The sequence below is a fragment of the Myotis daubentonii genome, chromosome 2 (genome assembly GCF_963259705.1).
Source record: "Myotis daubentonii chromosome 2, mMyoDau2.1, whole genome shotgun sequence".
NCBI lineage: Eukaryota > Metazoa > Chordata > Mammalia > Chiroptera > Vespertilionidae > Myotis > Myotis daubentonii.
In genome coordinates this window covers 163,297,454-163,318,042 of record NC_081841.1, presented here as the reverse complement: position 1 = coordinate 163,318,042, position 20,589 = coordinate 163,297,454, and the positions used below count along the sequence as shown (strand labels likewise).

The 20,589-nt window shown below is 35.1% G+C and overlaps 1 protein-coding gene across 20 annotated transcripts in view; it reads left to right on the top strand.

Moving 5' to 3' along the window:
• The window catches only part of MYCBP2 (MYC binding protein 2), a 300,050-nt gene that overhangs the window by 202,848 nt on the left and 76,613 nt on the right, over positions 1–20,589 (top strand). For 16 of the 20 annotated variants that reach the window (XR_009451352.1, XM_059684877.1, XM_059684883.1 and 13 more), the window contains 4 exons: positions 8,601–8,698; positions 9,400–9,516; positions 10,466–10,606; positions 18,903–18,977. Coding sequence is in view for 19 of the 20 variants with exons in the window: in XM_059684877.1 (XP_059540860.1) it covers positions 8,601–8,698; positions 9,400–9,516; positions 10,466–10,606; positions 18,903–18,977 (431 nt within the window). In the remaining variant the exon portion in view is untranslated. The remainder of the gene's footprint in view (positions 1–8,600; positions 8,699–9,399; positions 9,517–10,465; positions 10,607–18,902; positions 18,978–20,589) is intronic. The other 4 variants (XM_059684889.1, XM_059684888.1, XM_059684886.1 and 1 more) reach the window with 1 other exon arrangement.

Here is a 20,589-nt window from a genome sequence, read left to right as displayed (position 1 = left end):
AATTTATAAAGAATATTTGTTTAATCCTTATATGAAACCCTTGAATGTGAGGAAAAGGGAGACAGGTAGAGATAAAAATAATCCTGATTAACATTCCACCAGGATATCCTTTGGGAAACTAATACAAGTAGTTTGTTTTTACAGTGAAGGTAAAGGGGTACTTTACATTGATGTAACTATAAGGAATATACATCCATCTCATTCCAAAGACCTTTATCCTCAGCCTTTGTTACACTCTCCTTTATTTCAACATATCCATAAAGCCTTAATTCAGCAAACTTTTTGGTTCTGAGGTGTACAAACTCTCAATAGACTGGGGCCTTATTTGACCATAGAAAAGAGCAGATATTAGAATGATCTTTAATAATAAAAGCGTAATATGCTAATTAGACCAGATGTCCTTCTTTCTGGACAAAGCCACAGCGGGCTGGGGCCATGGCAGAGGCAGCAGAGGCCCCAGCAACAGTGGCGGCGGCGGGCAGGGGCTGAGGCCAAGGCAATTGCACAAATTTTGTGCATTGGGCCTCTAGTTATAATAATAATAGCTAACATTTATTGAGCACTTAATATATGTCCATCCTTATATATTTTAAATAATTTCATTCTCACAACAGCATATTCAGGTAGGTGCTGTTCTTGCACAGAGGATCACATAGCAGCAGATGTGGGTCCAAACAAGACAGTCCAGTTCTTAACCATCATACTGTTACACCTTAGTGATAGAGGTGATTGCTATAGATCAGGGGTCCTCAAACTTTTTAAACAGGGGGCCAGTTCACTGTCCCTCAGACGGTTGGAGGCCGGACTATAGTTAAAAAAAAAAAAAACTATGAACAAATTCCTATGCACACTGCACATATCTTATTTTGAAGTAAAAAAAACAAAATGGGAACAAACACAATATTTGTATTTGCATGTGGCCCGCGGGCCGTAGTTTGAGGACCCTTGCTATATAGATAATGAGTCACACTCTGATCTGATATTGCAAAATAATGTTTAATCATGCAAGGGTTTCTTTTCTTTTTAATTTTTTCATTATGATTTCTTTCTGTTTCGGGGGGGAGAGGGCTCATAATTTATTCTTTTTTTTTTTTAACTGTTTAAAGTATAAAAATAGTAGTACATATGTCTCCTTTTTTCCCCTATTTACCTCCCTCGGGCTCCCGTCACATGCCCTCACCCCCCTAGTGTCTGTGTCCATTGGATATGCTTATATGCATGCATACAAGTCCTTTAGTTGATGTTTTACGCCCACCCACACACACACCAACTCTCTCTTGCCTTCCCGCTGAAGTTTGACAGTCTGTTCAATGCTTCTTTGTCTCTGTATCTATTTTTGTTCATCGGTTTATGATGTTCTTTATATTCCACAAATGAGTGAGATCATGTGATATTTATCTTTCTCTGACTGGCTTATTTCACTTAGCATAATGCTCTCCAGTTCCATCCAAGCTGTTGCAAAAGGCAAGAGTTCCTTCTTTTTTTACCGCAGAGTAGTATTCCATTGTGTAGATGTACCACAGTTTTCTAATCCATTCATCTGCTGATGGGCACTTAGGAAGTTTCCAGATCTTAGTATGGTGAATTGTGCTGCTATGAACATAGGGTTGCATATATCCTTTCTGGTTGGTGTTTCTGGTTTCTTGGAATATATCCCTAGAAGTGGGATTACTGGGTCAAATGGAAGTTCCATTTTTAATTTTTTGAGGAAACTCCATACTGTTTTCCACAGTGGCTGCACCAGTGTGCATTCCCACCAGCAGTGCAAGAGGGTTCCTTTTTCTCCATGTCCTCTCCAGCACTTGTCTGTTTGTCAATTTGTTGATGATAGCTATTCTGATAGGTGTGAGATGGTACTTCATTGTTGTTTTGATTTGCATCTCTCAGATGATTAGTAACTTTGAGCATGTTTTCATATGTATCGGCCTTCTGTATGTCTTCTTTCGAAAAGTGTCTATTTAGGTCAGTGGTTCTCAACCTTCCTAATGCTGCGATCCTTTAATACAGTTCCTCATGTTGTGGTGACCCCCAATTTCATTGCTACAAATTGAACCTAATTAAAGTATAGTGATTCATCACAAAAACAATATGTAATTATATATGTGTTTTCCGATGGTTTTAGGAGACGCCTGTGAAAGGGTCGTTCGACCCCCAAAGGGGTCGCAACCCACAGGTTGAGAACTGCTAATTTAGGTCCTTTGCTCATTTTTTGATTGGATTGCTTATCTTCCTTTTGTTAAGTTGTATGAGTTCCCTATAAATTTTGGAGATTAAACCCTTATCAGAGATAACATTGGCAAATATTTCCCCCATGCAGTGGGCTTTTTTTCTTTTTTTTTGCATCTTTTAAACTTTATTATATATTACCATCTTTTTTTAAATTTTGTTTTATTGCTTAAAGTATTACAAAGAGTGTACATATGTCTCCTTTTTTTTTCCCCTTTGACCTTCCCCCGGCCTCCCCTACCCCCCAGTGTCTTGTGTCCATTGGTTATGCTTATATGCATGAATACAAGTCCTTCAGTTGATCTCTTACCACCCCCTCCCCAACCCTCCCCGGCCTTCCCGCTGTAGTGTGACAGTCTGTTTGATGCTGCTCTGCCTCTATATCTATTTTTGTTCATCAGTTTATAATGATCTTTATTATCCATAAATGAGTGAGATCATGTGGTATTTTTCTTTCATTGACTGGCTTATTTCACTTAGGATAATTCTCTCTAGTTCCATCCATGCTGTTGCAAAGGGTAAGAATTCCTTCTTTTTTACAGCAGCATAGTATTCCATTGTGTATATGTACCATAGTTTTCTAATCCATTCATCTGTTGATGGGCACTTAGGAAGTTTCCAAACCTTAGCTATGGTAAATTGTGCTGCTATGAACATAGGGATGCATATATCCTTTCTGATTGGTGTTTCTGGTTTCTTGGGATATATTCCTTAAAGTGGGACACTGGGTCAAATGGGAGTTCCATTTTTAACATTTTGAGTAAACTCCATACTGTCTTCCATAGTGGCTGCACCAGTCTGCATTCCCACCAGCAGTGCAAGAGGGTTCCTTTTTCTCCGCATCCTCTCCAGCACTTGGCGTTTGTTGATTTGTTGATGATAGCCAGTCTGACAGATGTGAGATGGTACCTCATTGCTGTTTTGATTTGCATCTCTTGGATGATTAGTGACTTTGAGCATGTTTTCATATGTCTCTTGGCTTTCTGAATGTCCTCTTTTGAAAAGTGTCTATTTAGGTCCTTCGATTGGATTGTTTATCTTCCTTTTGTTAAGTTGTATAAGTTCCCTATAAATGTTGGAGATTAAACCCTTATCGGTGATAACATTGGCTAATATGTTTTCCCATGCAGTGGGCTTTCTAGTTGTTTTGTTGATGGTTTCTTTTGCTGTGCAGAAGGTTTTATTTTGATGTAGTCCCATTTATTTATTTTCTCCATAGTTTCCATTGCTCTAGGAGCTGTATCAGTAAAGATATTGCTAGGACAGATGTCTGCTATTTTGCTGCCTATGACTTTTTCTAAGATTTTTATGGTTTCCCTACTTACGTTTAAGTTTTTTATCCATTTTTAGTTTATGTTTGTGTATGGTGTAAGTTGATGGCCTAGTTTCATTTTTTTGCATGTTTCTGTCCAATTTTCCCAGCACCATTTCTTGAAGTGACTGTCTTGACTCCATTGTATGCTGTTGCCTCCTTTGTCAAATATTAAGTGAGCATAATGGCTTGGGTCAATTTCTCGGTTCTCTATTCTGTTCCACTGGTCTATATGTCTGTTCTTGTGCCAGTATCAGGCAGTTTTGAGAACAGTGGATTTGTAGTATAGCTTGATATCTGGTATTGTGATCTCTCCAACTTTGTTCTTTCTCAAGATTGCTGTAGCTACTCAGGGTCTTTTTTATATCAGATGAATTTTTGGAGAGTTTGTTCTAGGTTTTGGAAATATGCCATTGGTATTTTAATGGGAATTGCATTGAACTTATAGATTGCTTTGGGTAGTATGGACATTTTAATGATGTTGATTCTACCAATCCAAGAACATGATATATTCTTCCATTGGTTTATGTCTTCCTCTATCAGTTTTCTCTGTGTCCTGTAATTTTCTGAGTACAGGTCTCTTACCTCCTTGGTTAAATTTATTCCCAGGTATCTTAATTATTTTGTTGCAATAGTAAATGGGATTTTTTTTTTTTTAGTTTCTCTTTCTGTGAGTTTTTATTGGTGTATAAAAAAGCCATAGATTTCTGGGTTTTAATTTTGTATCCTGCTATATTGCCAAATTCATTTATTAATTCTAGTAGTTTTTTGATGGAATCTTTAGGATTTTCTGTGTCAATATCATGTCATCTGCAAATAAGGGCAGTTTTACTTCTTCTTTTTCCAATTTGAATGTCTTTTAGTTCTTCTTCTTGTCTAATTGCTATGGCTAGTACTTCCAGTACTATGTGGAACAGGAGTGGTGAGAGTGGGCATCCCTGTCTTGTTCCTGTTCTTAGGGGAAATGATTTTAGTTTTTGCCCACGGAGTATGATGTTTGCTGTAGGTTTGTCATTTATGGCTTAATATGTTGAGGTATAATCCTTCTATTCCTACCTTGCTGAGAGTTTTTATCAAGAAAGGGTGTTGGATTTTGTCAAATGTTTTTTCTGCATCAATGATATGATTATATGGTTTTTATTTCTCAATTTGCTTATGTGGTATATCATGTTTATTGATTTGCAGATATTGTACCATCCTTGCATGCCTGGAATAAATCCCACTTGGTCATGGTGTATGATCTTTCTAATGTAATGCTGGATCTGATTTGCTAGAATTTTGTTGATAATTTTGGCATCTATGTTCATGAGGGGTATTGGCCTGTAATTCTCTTTCTTTGTATTGTCTTTATCTGATTTTGGGATTAGAGTAATGCTGGCTTTGTAACAAAAGCTTGGGAAGTGTTGCTTCCTCTTGAATTTTTTGGAATAGTCTGGGTAGGATAGGTTAAAATTCTTCTTTGAATGCTTAAGAAAACTCCCCTGTTAAGTTGTCTGGTCCAGGGCTTTTGTTTGTTGGAATTATTTTTATTACTGCTTCAATTTCCTCCATAATTATCGGCCTACTCAGATTTTTTTATTCTTTCTGATTGAGTTTTGGAAGGTCGTATTTTTCTAGGAATATGTCCATTTCTGCTAGGTTTACCAGTTTGTTGAAATAGAGTTGCTCATAGTATTTTTTTACGTTTCTTCTTATTTCTGTGGGGTCTGTTGTTATTTTGCCTCTTTCATTTCTGATTTTGTTTATTTGGGTTCTCTCTCTTTGCTTCTTGGTGAGCCTGGCTAGAGATTCATCAATCTTGTTTATCCTTTCAAAGAACCAGCTCTTGGTTTCATTGATCTTTTGTATTGTTTTTTGGTCTCCATGTCATTTTTTCCGCTCTGATCTTTATTGTTTTCTTCCTTCTGCTCAATCTGGGATTTTCTTGTTGCTCTCTTTCTAATTCTTCACATTGTAGAGTTAAATGGTTTATTCTCAGTTTTTCTTGTGTGTTTTTTTTTTTGAGATAGGCCTGTAATGCTATGAACTTCCCTCTCAGGACTGCTTTCACTGTGTTCCATAGAGTTTGAATTGTTGTGTTGTCATTGTCATTTGTTTCCAGGATATTTTTAATTTCTTCTTTGATCTCTTTGGTAACCCAATCATTGTTTAATAGCATGCTATTTAGCCTTCAAGTGTTTGTTTGTTTTTCCATTGTTTTTATTGTAGTTGATTTCTAATTTTATGCCATTGTGATCTGAGAAGATGCTTGATATGATATTAACCTTCTTGAATTTGAAGAGACTTTGCTTGTGTTCCAGTATGTGGTCTATCTTTGAAAATGTCCCATCTGCACTTGAAAGAATGTATATTCTGTAGCTTTGGGTTGGAATGTCCTGAAGATGTTAATTAAGTCCATCTGATCCCATGAGTCATTTAAGATTGCTGTTTCTTTGCTGAATTTATGTCTAGAGGATTTACCTAGTGTTGTCAGTGCAGTATTAGTCCCATACTATGACTGTATTGCTGTCAATTCTCTCCCTTGATATCTTCCAGAAGTCTTTTCATGTATTTGGGTGATCCTGCATTGGGTGCATATATGTTTACCAGAGCTATATCCTCTTGTTGTATCGATCCCTTTAGGATTATGAAGTGGCCTTACTTGTCTCTTGTTATGGCCTTCACTCTGAGATCTATTTTGTTGGATATAAGTATTACTACCCCAGCTTTTATTTCATTTCCATTTGTCTGAAAGATATTTTTCTATTCTTTCAGTCTGTATGAGTCCCTTGTTCTGAGGTGGGTCTCTTGTAGACAGCATATATATGGGTCATGTTTTCTTATCCAGTCACTTGATGTCTTTTGATTGGAGCATTTAGTCCATTTACATTTAATGTTATTATTGATAGGTACTTGTTTGTAGCCACTTATATTCTTTATGCCTGTGTTCCTTCTTCCCTTTCTATTCTTTTTACAACAGTACCTTTAGCATTTCTTGCATTGCTGGCTTGGTAGTGATAAACTCCCTTAGCCTTTTTTTGTCTGTGAAGCTCCTGATTTCCCCTTCAATTTTGATTGATATCCTTGCTGGATAGAGTATTCTTGGGTTCAGTTCCTTGCTTTGCATCACTTTGTATGCTTTATTCCATTCCCTTCTGGCCTGATGTGTTTCTGTTGAGAAATCATTTGATAATCTGATAGGAGATCCTTTGTAGGTAACTTTCTGTCTCTCTCTCTTGCAGCCTTTAAGATTCTCTCTTTGTTGTTAATGTTTGCCTTTGTAATGATGACGTGTTTTGGTGTGGGTCTTTTTGGGTTCATCTTGTTTGGGACTTTGTGCTTGTGTGACTTTTTCTTCCACATCTCAGGGAAGTTTTCTGTCTTATTTCTTCAGATAATCCTTGTTGCTCACTTTGTCCCTCTGGCACCCCTATTATACATATGCTACTTCGTTTCATGTTGTCCCAAAGCTCCCTTAGGCTCCTGCTTTTTATTTTTTTTCTCCAATTGCTGTTCAGATTGGGCTTGTTTCTCTACTTAATTTAACTCACTAATTCAGTCCTCCACGTCTTCTAGTCTATTGTTGAAACCTTCCATCGTGTTCCTTAGTGTAGCTATCTAACTTTTGATTTCCTCCTGATTCTTGCATAGGTTGTTGATTTTCTCGTCCATCTGGTTTATGAACTGTATGGCCATTACTCTGAATCCTTTTTCTGACATATTGCATGCCTCTTTTTTTTTAAATATATTTCATTGATTTTTTTACAGAGCGGTAGGGAGAGGCATAGAGAGTTAGAAACATCAATGAGAGAGAAATACCGATCAGCTTCCTCCTGCACACCCCCCACTGGGGATGTGCCCGCAACCAAGGTACATGCCCTTGACCGGAATCGAACCTGGGACCATCAGTCCACAGGCCGTGCTCTATCCACTTAGCCAAACCAGTTAGGGCTTGCATGCCTCTTTTACATTTAGCTCCTTTCTTGTTGATTCCTCTTTTTCTTTCCTTTTGTGATTGTTTTGTTGTCTCCCCATTTTGTCTATCACCAGAAGGTCCAAGTGCAGAATTGCAGGGGCCTGAGCCACATGCGGTGGGAGCCTCGGGCAACCCGAGCACAGGCACCGAGGCGCGTGGCTGCTTTGGGTCGGCGGGAGTCACAAGCACCGAGAATCAGAGTCCCCGCATGGATGCGCTGAGAATCAGAGTCACTGGTGCTCGGTTCAGCTTCACGCACGTGCCAAGGATCAGATTTCCCACGCACACGTGCACCGAGAATCAGAGTCCCCGCTCACATGCACCAAGAGTCCAAGCCCCCGCGTGTGTGCACCAAGAATCTGCATCACTGGTGCTTGATGCGGCCACGCGTGCACTGATTATCAGAATCCCTGCCCACGCATGCTGAGAATCAGAGTCACTGGTGCTCAGTGCGGCCTCTCCCGCATGCCAAGAGTCAGAGTCCCCATATGTATGCACTGAGACTCCGAGTCATTGGCGCTCCTTGCAGCCTCGCACAGGTGCCAAGAATCAGAGTTGCAGGCCTGCTAGGAGACTGGGTTGCATGGGCGCACTGTGTCAGCGGAAGGCCCACTCATGCACTATGCGTTAGGCAGGCTCTATGCTGCTGCAGCGGGCCAGCGGGAGGGGGATGCACTCTGTGACTCACAGGAATCTATGGCCAGGATGGCTGGAGTTTCGGTGTCCGTGGGTCTGCAGCTGTGGTAACAGGTCTTTGTCCAGAGAGGCTGTAGGGTCCCAGTTTGCATCTGAGGCCAGTCTGGGTGGTGGTGAGGTTGGGTTTCCCTTCACAGAATTTCTGCCCTTCAAGATCTCATTATGATTTCATGTGTCCAGATAAAGAATGTGAACTCGTTTCCTTGAACTCTAAGACACCAATTTGGAATCTCAGGGCCATTTTTCAAATACTTTCTTTGTTAACTATAAATATCAGTGACCTTAAAAGAACAGAATTCAGATATTTGTTTCAACTGTTTAAAATAGCCTGTGATAATTTATAAGGTTAGGTACAAGAATCCTCCCTTTCTTGTATTCTCAAACATTACAGTTCACTTCCTTTTCTTACAGATGCTGGCCTAGAAGTAAAAGTCAAAGACCCACCTAAAGGGATGATACCACCGGGAACTCAGCTGGTCAAACCAAAGACTGAACCTCAACCAAATAAGGTTAGGATAGGATGAAATTAGAATCTGAATCAGTCAGAGATTTATTAATTTTCTTCATTGTTGCTGCAAAGTGGCCATCAAACATCTGATATTTTATTTGACTTTAATATTTGAATTCTAAATCTCCCTCAATAATTTTAAAGAGTTGTCCATGATAATTCTAATCATTTCTAAATAGTATAACCTGTACTTTTTGGCTTCTTTGTATAAGACTTAAGTAATTTATAGGCCCTGTGTACTTTCTGTTCATTGAAAATTTACAACTAACAAAAAGTCTACTGCTCAGAAGTGTATAAAGTTTGCAAAGTTAAAGTATCCTTGCTACTAAGAAAAATTAATTTCCTAACATTAAAAGTAAATAGAGGAATTTTTGTAAACTTTATTAAAAAGGAAACATTGGTAAAGAATTTATATTATACTTTTCTAACAAAAAAATTATAGTTCTTTTCTCCTTTTTATCATGTCTTCAAAATTTAGAGAGGAAAATATAAATATATATTAATACTTTTCTAATTTTTTCAGTATTGTAACTTTAATACTTTTGTTATAAATAAACCACTGTTACTTGCACAAGGAAAGCAGCTACCAATAATTTTAGAAACTTTATTAGAATTAATAATACATTCAAATCTGTTTAATTTTATCTCTTACTGCTTATATGATCTCTATCCCATGATTTTCCCTATCTTTGCTTTTCTCAGGTTCGAAAATTTGTGGCCAAGGACAGTGCAGGGCTCCGTATCCGCAGTCACCCTTCCCTTCAGAGTGAGCAGATAGGCATAGTGAAAGTCAATGGAACAATCACTTTTATTGATGAGGTAATTTATAACGAGACACCTGGTAATCTTGAACAGAAAGTTTTTGAATTTGTTTGCACAATAATAAGGTTACTAAATTTTTTGTTAGAATATCTTTTAACTAGTTTAGGTAGTGTTTGGAAAATTGTTTTTCAAAATGTGTTCATTGAGTTTTAAGCATTTCATTTATTTTTCTTTAACAATAAAAAAATAACTAAAGAGATAGATAGATAGATAGATAGATAGATAGATAGATAGATAGATAGATAGATAGATTTCAGAGAGGAAGGGAAAGGGAGAAAAGGAGAGACAGAAACATCAATGATGAGAGAGAATCATTGACTGACTGGCTGCCTCCTGCAAGCCCCTCACTGTGGATGGATCCCACAACCCAGGCATGTGCCCTGACTGGGAATCAAACTGTGACCTCCTGGTTCATAGGTTGATACTCAACCACTAAGCCATCCTGTCTGGCTAAAATTATATTTTTAAAATGAAAGGAACTTAGTTAACATAGCAGTCAGAATCTGTATAAGCACTCATTGAAAATGAGTATAGTTCATGTTGTTTATTTTTAAATGTGTTTATTGCTTTAACTTTGACAGTATATTTTTCTAATAAAAAAAACAAATAAGTTCTGATTATTAAAATCTAAATTGAGGGGAAGGAAGACATGTTCTTTTGGGAAACATCTGGTTTTATGTTTCAAGTTTTTATTTTAAAGTGTAATATCTTTGTACTTTTACTCCTATATGACATTATTTTTACAATCTCATCATGTGAAATATATTGCTTGGTGTGCCCTTGATGCTTTTTTCCTTAAAGGTTCTCTCATACTTACCTTCTGCAAAACTAGATGCTTAATCTCCATGTCCACCATTATTTGCCTGCTATGTAGTCTTTCAGCCCCTGCTAGCCTCATAGGAGTTATAGAAGGCCATGGCTCGTTTTTGATGCTTATTTCTCACAGATCCACAATGATGATGGTGTATGGCTGAGACTGAATGATGAGACAATAAAGAAGTATGTTCCTAATATGAATGGTTACACTGAAGCCTGGTGCCTCTCTTTTAATCAACATCTTGGCAAGAGTCTTCTGGTCCCTATTGACGTAAGTAAAGGGTTATTTTTAAAAGCATTATAGGTGCACTCTGTCCTCATCACAGGACTTTAAGCTAATTAAGGCTTTTCAGTTCTGAGGTATACCACAACTAAATAACTTTTACTTTAAAAGTTCTTGAATTCTTGAGAGCTTCTGTGTAATAAAGGTGGAGTTGGCAAGGCTGAGCACCTTAATACTATGATCCATCACAGGCAGAAAGTAATAAATGAAAACTGGGTCTACTGAGTTCCTTTTAAAGAGGTGGGAATGAGAGTGGTTGCATTTTCTTTTCTTTTAACTTTCTTATTCACACTACTGTTTGGAATGAATTCCGCACTAAATTTATGAATTCAGTATTATTATATACATTTAAAAAATATGTATAATTATTTGTTTCTTATGTGGGCATTTTGTAATTAATCCTCTGTGTTTTGTCTAAGTTTGAATGTTTCCTTCTTAGCTTATAATATTGTGTTAAAATAAGATGGATTTTTAGACTTGTGGTGCTCCAGTGTTCTAGCTGAAGCTAAATCTTACTGTCTGAGAGAATTCATTGAACCTCTTTAATAAATGCATTAGAAAATTCACAAGATTGCTACATTACTAAATGTGATAGTAATCCACAACTCTTTATAATTTAAACATAAAAGTATGATTTTCTTCCTTTTCATCACAATCAAATGTATGTATTCCTTATGACACTGCGAATAAATAGCACTATTAAAATTTTATTTTTAAAAAACCTTAACATGTTAAACAGATGAATTTCTTACAAATCAATGTATAAAGTTAGTGTGATATCAAACCATTCAATATATTGTTTGTTTTTCTTCTTGGTAGTCCAGAGTAATCTTCTCTAATGGGGCAGTTATACATGATGATTCTTTGGAAAAGAAAACACAAGAACTTCTATTTATATTTATTGATCAAATTCTTTTTTATATTTTATTTATGCTTTATAGTAGCACAGTAAGGAGAGATATATCTATATATTTTTACTAATAGGTCTGTTATTCAAAAAAAGTTTGAAGTGTGTTGGCCTCCTGTTTTACTGAGGTTAAGCTAAAAAATGACCAATCTATAATTAAAATATTAAATTTTAAATAAATGAGATCTTCTTAAATTTTCCACTGATTTGTATCTGCAGGTAAAAATGAAAAGGATTTTGAACCTCTTGAAAAGAGGTACTTCTCTGAAAGAGAAATAAGAATTCTTTATCATCTATGGCTAATAGGTTGCCTTTAAATTGTTTGAAATAATTTTTCCATTATAGTAACCAAATATTCCTCAGGATTATGAAATTATATTTTAAATGAATAACTGTAACCGCCATTTTATTTCTTCTGTTTAGAGCTTACTTTTAAAATTTTCACCAATTTAGACTTTTGTATATTTAAGCCCCTAATAAGGCATTATATTTACTACCTCCCCGATCCAAAATTGTTTTCCTAATTCCTTTGCTTGTTCATTTGAAGAGATGCTTTTGAGAGAGGAAGGCAGTCATAGGTAAAACAAGAGAATAAACAGGAAAAAGGAAGAGCATGAAGTGCTGTGTGTTGAAGTTCTAAATGCCATGGTTCATTTTGGAACATTGGTGTTCCATTATTTGACGATTTGAAACCCCATCTAAAAGACATTTTTTAGTAGACAGTATTCTTGAGGCCAGAGAGAGAAGGGCAGTAACAAAGGTAAGAAAGAAAGCTAAATGGAGTGAGCCATACAGATACTTGTTGTGGGTTTTCAGAGTGTTTAGTATCACTAAGAAGACTGAGGTTTTTCTGGTTCCTTTATTTTAAAGATGGTAGCGACTTGAGATTTTTATAAATTGAAGACACCAGTAGGAAAGGGCTTAATTAAAGATGTACATAGAAATCTGAAGACTGAAAAAGGAGAAAATGGAATTAAGGCCATATGTGGAGAGGTGTTTCTGTGAAGGAGGAGGGGGTGTGTGTGGCAGTAGATATGTTTTTAGGGAAGGAGGGAGGACAGGGAGAGGTTGAAGGAGGATGCCATGATACTTCATAGACTAGAAGAGAGCAGCCATCAGTTGGGATAGAAACAAATGAGTTATGTTAAAGGATTCAGAAATGTCATAATTTAGAGTAATGTTTGATAGAAGTAGAAGAGGTGTCTGACATAGACACTACTTATTTGGGGATTATTGGGCCACTAAGGACCCAGTGAGACCACGGGGTCGATCCATTCCGGACGACCTGCCTCCCACCTAGCCGTGAGTGATCGGAATTAAAAGAGCCAAGAAAGCAGATTCTAGCACTAACTGGAATTATCCGGAGTGCTGTGACAGAAAAATGGGGTTGAAGAGGAATTTCAGATGGTGATGGAAGAGCAGTTGAGATCACCAGCTGGGATCTGGCCTAAGTTATAAATGTGAAAGGACAAATGGAGGGCCCAAGGGACTTGGGGGACTTAATACAATCCCAGAACAACATAGTGAGTGCACTGTAGTTAAAGAGTTGGAAGGATATAGGCAGTTTGTGTGTTAAAGTAGAATATTTTAATTTGACTTAATAGAACATTTTATTGAATTGATGGCCCATTAATGTGGCCACGCAAAGGTAGCTAAAGTGCAGTGAAAGTCGCTGGACCTGCTTTAGTCTAAGAACTAACAGGCAAGGCAGCTGGATGATCATTCACATGGATAGGAAGACACATATGTGATGGCAACACTGTGACCTGCAAGGTTTAAGATAAAAGTGAGTTTGTTTACCATTACATACAGTATAAAGTTATGGGGCAAATGGAAATAGTTTGATATTGGATCAGGAAAAAGCATAGAGCAGTTTTGGTGTAAAAATAAGAGAAGAGGTAGATGACATAAGGGTTTTGTTTTTGTGTGGTGACTCAAGATGGCAGGATACAGTGTAGCAAAATTAACTGGTCTAGGGCTCCAAACAGATCTAATATAAAGTTACTTCAATGCAGGTGTTAGATGAGGACCAACACAGAGTCAGAACCTGGCATCGGTAAGGAAAGGCTTCTTTTCCAGGGTTTTGTCGTAGGGAATGGGGCAGGCCCTTATACAGTCAATAAGTCTTTAATGAGTACCTTACTCTGCAAGGCTAAACGTGATAGGGCACAGGGGAATAATGATATTTGCACAGAGGAAATAACAGTTCCATCTCATCCCCTAAAGCAGTGGTTCTCAACCTTGGCTGCACATTAGAATCACCTGGGAATCTCTTTAAAATCCTGATTTCTGGGCCTCATCCTCTGGAAATTCTGTATCTTTGTTACTAATGATGAGGCCCAGAAATCAGGATTTTAAAAAGATTCACAGGTGATTCTAATATGCAGCCAAGGTTGAGAACCACTGACCTAAAGGAACTAATACAGCCAAATAAATGCATTGTATTACTTTTCCCTTTGCATCTCAAAACATTTACTTCTGGGAAAGCACTTTACACTACTTTTCCTTTTTACTTCAGTCCATTTGTAAATAAGTCAAATATAATTCCGGCTTATAATTGCAAAACACTGATAAATTAAAAAATGAAGAACCAATGTCACTAACTTAAGATGCAAAAGTACAGAAAAGTTGCCCTCAGCAATCTTTACATCTGCCCTTCAACCTGTTCTAGTTTAAAAAATTTTTCATTTACTTCAGTGTTTTTTCATATTTGGGTCCTGACTCAAACAAACTGTTAGGAAGAGTGTGGATAAGGATTGGAAATTTAAATAGTGCTTAAATACTTGATTAACTACTATTTTTTTAAAAAAGATGAACATAGTCATATTTAGAATAAGCTTTAAAGTTATTTTTGTTGCACTCTCTTGTTTATTTACTCATATTATAGAACTTTTCTTTTCATTGTAGATATGTACTTTAGCTAAATTTTACCCACCTAGCAAGTTCTATTTAAACATCATTACTAAGAAACAATGGCATCCTAACTTAGTTCAAATGGGACTTTAACTAAAGTTTTAGCATGTTATGTTCTAATTTAGAGATTAAATGGCATTAGACATTTGTATTATAACTATGTATTTTAAAAATATTTTTAAGTAATGGGAAAAATAGGGATAAATATGAAGGATGCAGATTCTTTTCTGTGAGGTGCTCATGGTCTATTAGAATTTCTCGCCCTTTTAGATCATCGTGTGCAGTGTTCAATTTTACATCCTACAGTCTTTGTTTATGTTGTTTCATTTGTCCAGAATGCTTTTGCTCCCATTTTTCCCCCTAACCTTGCTAATATTTTCCTAGTTGACAGGGCTAAAAGTTTCCCTTGACATTTTTCTTCTCTGTAATTCCCAATAATTCTGTAGTTGTTTATTAATTGTTCATTCAACAAATATTTATTGGGTCCTAATTATGTGCCAAACACTAAGCTGAGAAGTACGTGTTGGGTGGAGAGGCAGAGGAGAGGGATACAAAATAAATAAGATGTAGTACAGTTTTTGTTCTTGAGGTACTCGCTATCTGGTGTGATCGACATATGTGATAGACATACTATATTCAATAATTAAGTTGCATTTTGATAAGTTTTAAAATGGCTTCACTTAGGAGGACATTTGAAGAGGTCTTAAAGAAAAGTTGCCAAGAAAAAGAGAAGGAATTTCTAGACATAGACTCAACTTCCAAATTTATGGAGGTATACTATGTTTGGGAACTGATAGTCTATATGAATGAAGCAATGAATTGGGGATGGAAAGCGTGTAAGTACTAGGGAAATTAGGTTTTCCTCTCCCTTCTCAGGTAGCACTTTGTCTGTAAAAGTAGAAAAGCCTTACTTCTCTTTCCAACTACTCATAATGTTGTTTTCTTTTTTCTTGCCTTGAGCTCATTTGTATTTATATACCTTTTATTTCTGTTAAGGACTTACAAGGGTCCCTTCTTACTCATATTTGTTTCTTCCCAGTGTTAAGTATTACACATTTTGCTCAAGGAAGGCTTTCAGTATTTGTTGAATACTAAATTTGAATTCTTGGTATTTGGTATGATCATACTGTTTTAAAGAATTCCTAACATATATGCTCTTTATCTTAATTCTCTCACTTAATTCCGTGTGATTTTGTGATGTTAAGTATTTTAACATTCTCATTTTTTTATGATAAAAGGTAGCTCCTCCCCCAAGATCACAAGTAGAAAGTAGTGGAGCTACTAGAATCCCAGTTGATGTGATTAAAGCCCATGCTTTTATGTATAGTCTACCTTAATCTAGTAAAGAGAAAAGGATATAGTTATAAAGAAATAAAGTAAATATAACTATAAAAATCATATTACATTTATTACATCTCCCAAATTAAATAAATGTGAATATTCATGACCTTATTTGTTGAATGAGGACTGTGATATATGTTGAAGGTGACATGGATGAGTTTAAGAAGGCAAATTAAAATTGTGAACATTTGGAAACTACAAAGTGTGAACTAGTAGAATGTTTCATCAAGGAAAATGTAAGTAAAAAGAAGAGAGAATTAGTTAAGCACATGACATGGGAGATATTTGACTGCCTAGGACTAGAACTTAAATTTTTGGAAAACCATTTTACTTCTAGGATAAGGAGATATTTAGTGATTTGAAACTTAGAGGCACAATTCTATGGATACTTAGTCAAAAATGAAGTATTGCAACATTATGAAGTAAGTTGAATAGTAGAGAAAGTTTATATCAAGGAAAGTAGATGGTACCTCATTAGAAGTGTTCTAAGATATCTTCATAAAGTCCGTATTACCTGAATTCTTGCAGAAGCAACACTAGTCTCTGAACATCTCCATGCATTATTTATACAAACCACTTCTTACCTACTTAAGCCGAATGGAGTTCAAATATGGAAAGTAGGTTGATTTTTTTCCAAAATTGAGGACCCTGAAGATTTGAAGGAGGAATGAAGGGAAAATATTTGGTAGTCTCTCTTAGAGTATTGCCCAGGGTAATTGGTAAAATTAGAAAATGTTTCTTGCATTTTATGTTCAGTTTCATGCTTTTGGGATACGTACTGGTGTCTGATAGTCACAGCTTCAGCATACACCAAGTTTCTTGGTTTGTTTTGTTAATAGGTCTGTGTGTATGTGTATGCGTAACCTGTTTTTCAATCTTAGTAAATTATAAATATTTACTCAATGTAGCATTAGTAAATGCACTGTCCTTGATGATTATCTTTTTTTTTTTTTTGCATGAGCATTTGACATGTTTGGTCATGTATTTTCACCATGAAAATTTTTCACTTATTTGATCGCTTCCATGCCTTGAAAGATTATCAGCTTAGAGTTGCAATTTGGTTATCATTAATTTACTTAGGTTTTTAATATGTTTTACTTTTCTTCACACAACTCTTTTTGCCTTTAAAATAATCTTTGAGAATAAAATGATTTATATTTTGGTAGCTATATGTGTGTATATATACATGCATATATACTAAACTTTCCTAAATATTCAAAAGAACACTTTGCAAGTACATTTTATTTTTAAACTTCAGCTTTCTATTTGGTAAATCTTTTATTTCTAATAAATGCAATTTTGTCAGGTCACTACATTTTGAAAATAACCTTAATACTCTTATAGTAAACCACTGCAGACTAAGAATTTTCTATAAATGCAGAACAAAGGCAAAAAAAAAGTGTGAAATTTGAATCCACACATAATTAACATGTATAAAATAGAATTTTATTCACAATATATAACTGTGATTAGCAGTTACATGACTTTGACATATCCTTGTACATATTAACTCATGTACTCAGACTTAGAAAATACTTGTTTGCACTTTGAAATTTAAAAAAAAGGTGCAAGCTTTAATATTGTCAGTCGCCACATTGCTTCTTTATAACTAACTCCATCGGCATTACTTTTCACATTATTTTAATACTAAAAAAATTAAGCTAAAAAATAAAAAATGCTTTAAAAACTCTTGATACTGTTTTGTCAAAGATCTGCAACACCATTCCCTGTGAAGGAGAAAAACCATTGAGCAAACATTTCACAAATTCTTATAGAGTACATGGATGAGTTAGTAAGGGCATTTCTTCCCTCCCCCCCCCCCAAAAAAAAACCCCACAAACAAACAAAAAAACAAACAAAGAACATCATTTCAAATGCTTTGAAACATGTTTCCAGTTCACCTAAAGAGAAAGGACACTATCCTCTATCCATCTTTAAATGTGGAAGGGGATTTGGTTTGGGGGTTTGATTTTGTTTTATATTTATTTGTAGGTATATTATTAGAAACTCGTTTTTCTGGCTTTTATGTGTCTTATATTTATGAATTAGCATATATGTATGTATATGGGTGTGTATCTATGTCTGTCTGTACACATATATACATGAGGAAATTACAGAACTAGAGCATACTAAGTAAAATCTTGTTATCTAAAATGGTTTATAATTGGATGGGAATTATATTCTTTCCTTTGTGTTGCAGTCTTGGATGATGACAGCTTTTATTAACATTTTGAATGTCCTCATTTTCTCCAAAATAACCATTTATGACAGTATTTACATAAGCAGTAAAATGTATAATTACCACTCACTGGGAAGATTTTAATTTAAGATCAGATAAATACAATAGAATGATATATTTATGTAAAATGTATATCATTTACATTTTCTTTATGAATTTGTGAAAATATTTCTTCTGGGACTATGCTGCTTTAACAAAATATTTTTAGATTTTAACATAGTGACTAAAAGATCTGTGTATTGCCTAAACTTTGAAATGGAGAAAACTTGGCCTGTCTTTTGATAAAAGATTCAGATTGTGTGTTTTTCTCTATGCTTGCTTAACAAAATTTGCTAACAGCTTTCAATTAACATTTCCAAATGATTTTTTTCCATTTATAGAAGACAGAAAAATTACTTAAGGTTTTTTTATTTATTTACTTTTTTGGGGGGTATTTTAAGAGGTGATAACTAGTTCACATATACTACATGCCATTATTATTCATAGTAATAGTTGCACTATCTATGCAATCTGTATTCACATTTTCTTTATAAAACTGCACTGTTTTCTGTCATGAAACAAATCTGGCTATTTTGGAACAGATAAGTTGTCAGATAAGGGGTTTTAAGGTTTCCTTCTTGCATTGATGGTGTTAAGCTTTCAGTCAATTTTAGTAAATGGCATGACACACTATATCCATGGAAAGCTTTTGACAAAACTTATTTATCAGAATTTCCTTGATGTGTGGTTTACTCAGGTGGCTTCAGTTTCCCTTTAATAAAATAATATTTCAGTGCTGGTGCTAGAGTACAGAACAATGTTGCTACTGTGAACGCATCTTCTGCAGCTGATATCCTGTTCCCTTTCTTTGTTGATATTTTTCTTTCTTAAACTTTGTTGCTCAGAATATCTTTAATGCTAGCCAAGGAGTCAGGGATTTGGACGTATTTTCATGGACTTCCAAAGCTTTTTCCCCCGAGGTGAGTTAACTGTAAGGAACAATCATATGTTATTCAGGTATTTCAGCATGTATAACAATTTTACATGATATCCTTTGAAGTCTTTGCTTAAAATTAATAATTTTTTTTAACCAAAAAAGACCTATACAAAGTGCTGCAGTTGAGTTTCCCCTGTAACCCTTTCCCCTCTACTTCTCCCAAAGAGTGTATTATTAGTTTAAGTTAAACTTTTACATGACTTCAAATTCATTGTTTAATTTTATGACTAGTTTCTCCCACAATTACATCCAAGTCTAGCTTTTTCAGAACTAGCTTACTTAGGTGGGAGAAACTTGACCCTATGATTCTTCTGTTTTTTTCCTATTCTTTCACAATGCCTTCTTGAATGTTTATCTGAGAATGAGGAGGGACTACAAATCATATTCTGGTACCAGTCTTACTTTACTGTGTTGAATTAAACATGTACTTTAGGATTGCTTGAGAGTGAAAAGCACAGTTCTGACTTTATGTCTGTCAGTTCTTTTTATACTGTTTAGTATTGAAAAGTTGGATAGACTTTGTTTTACATTTATTAATTAATATAGTTTATTCAATTAAGTATTTTAATAAAAGTTCTCATATATTACCTTTCAGTGAATAAGTTGCAAATATTATTAGTTTTTGCCAACACACCTCTCATTGTTTCCCTGAATAACCAAAAGTTGGAAATACTATTATACTTATAATAAAACACTCCAGATGTATCATTAAATACCAATGAGCTTATTTTTTCTCTAAATCTATTAATATTTGCTTGTGATTTTTGATCTTATACTATGTAATTTTTGAACTTCAGTTGTAATAAGGACTAACTTGCCTTTATCCAACTTTGAAATAGCATGATGTATTTACTAAAATTGATCACCACCAACAAAACGTTTTTAAATGTTTACTGAAATCCTTGTGAGTGCAGTAGCACAATTTAAACTTTAGACCCTACTCTCAATTCATGAGTGCTCTGTATTCATATTGAAGTGTTTGCAAGTATACATGCATGGGTATATAAAATGGATATTTTAAGCTTATTTTAGATTGTGAATCTAGTCTGAATTTTTCAAGTAAAATTCTTATTTCCATTAAATTGCCAATATATGGCTAAAAATTTTAGGATAAGTAAAGTATGATAATTATAGTAAATGTAAATAAATATTGTCCATAGTGCATATTTGTATAATTATAAAGTAATAATTATTAATCACCACAATGATATATACAAAATATAATATGAAGGTTGCTACTTGCTCTAAAATTTTCCCTGCCCAAACATACTGAATTAAAGCCACAAGTACACAGAATTATTGAATCTACATTTTTTTTAACCTCAGGATTTTATTTTTATTTCCTACTACATAACGAACATATTTACATACCTCTTAATATGAGACTATTTATAGTGATAGAGCTAATTAATAATATTTTATCTTGTATAATGTGTTACTGTTTTTTTATTTTATTCTAACATTACTAAATATTAATTCTTTAAAAAGTTGATTTTTTTAAATCCTCACCCAAGGATATGTTTATTGATTTAGAAAGAGAGGAAGAAGAGAGAGAGAGAAGCATAGATGTGAGAGAAACATTGATCCGTTGCCTC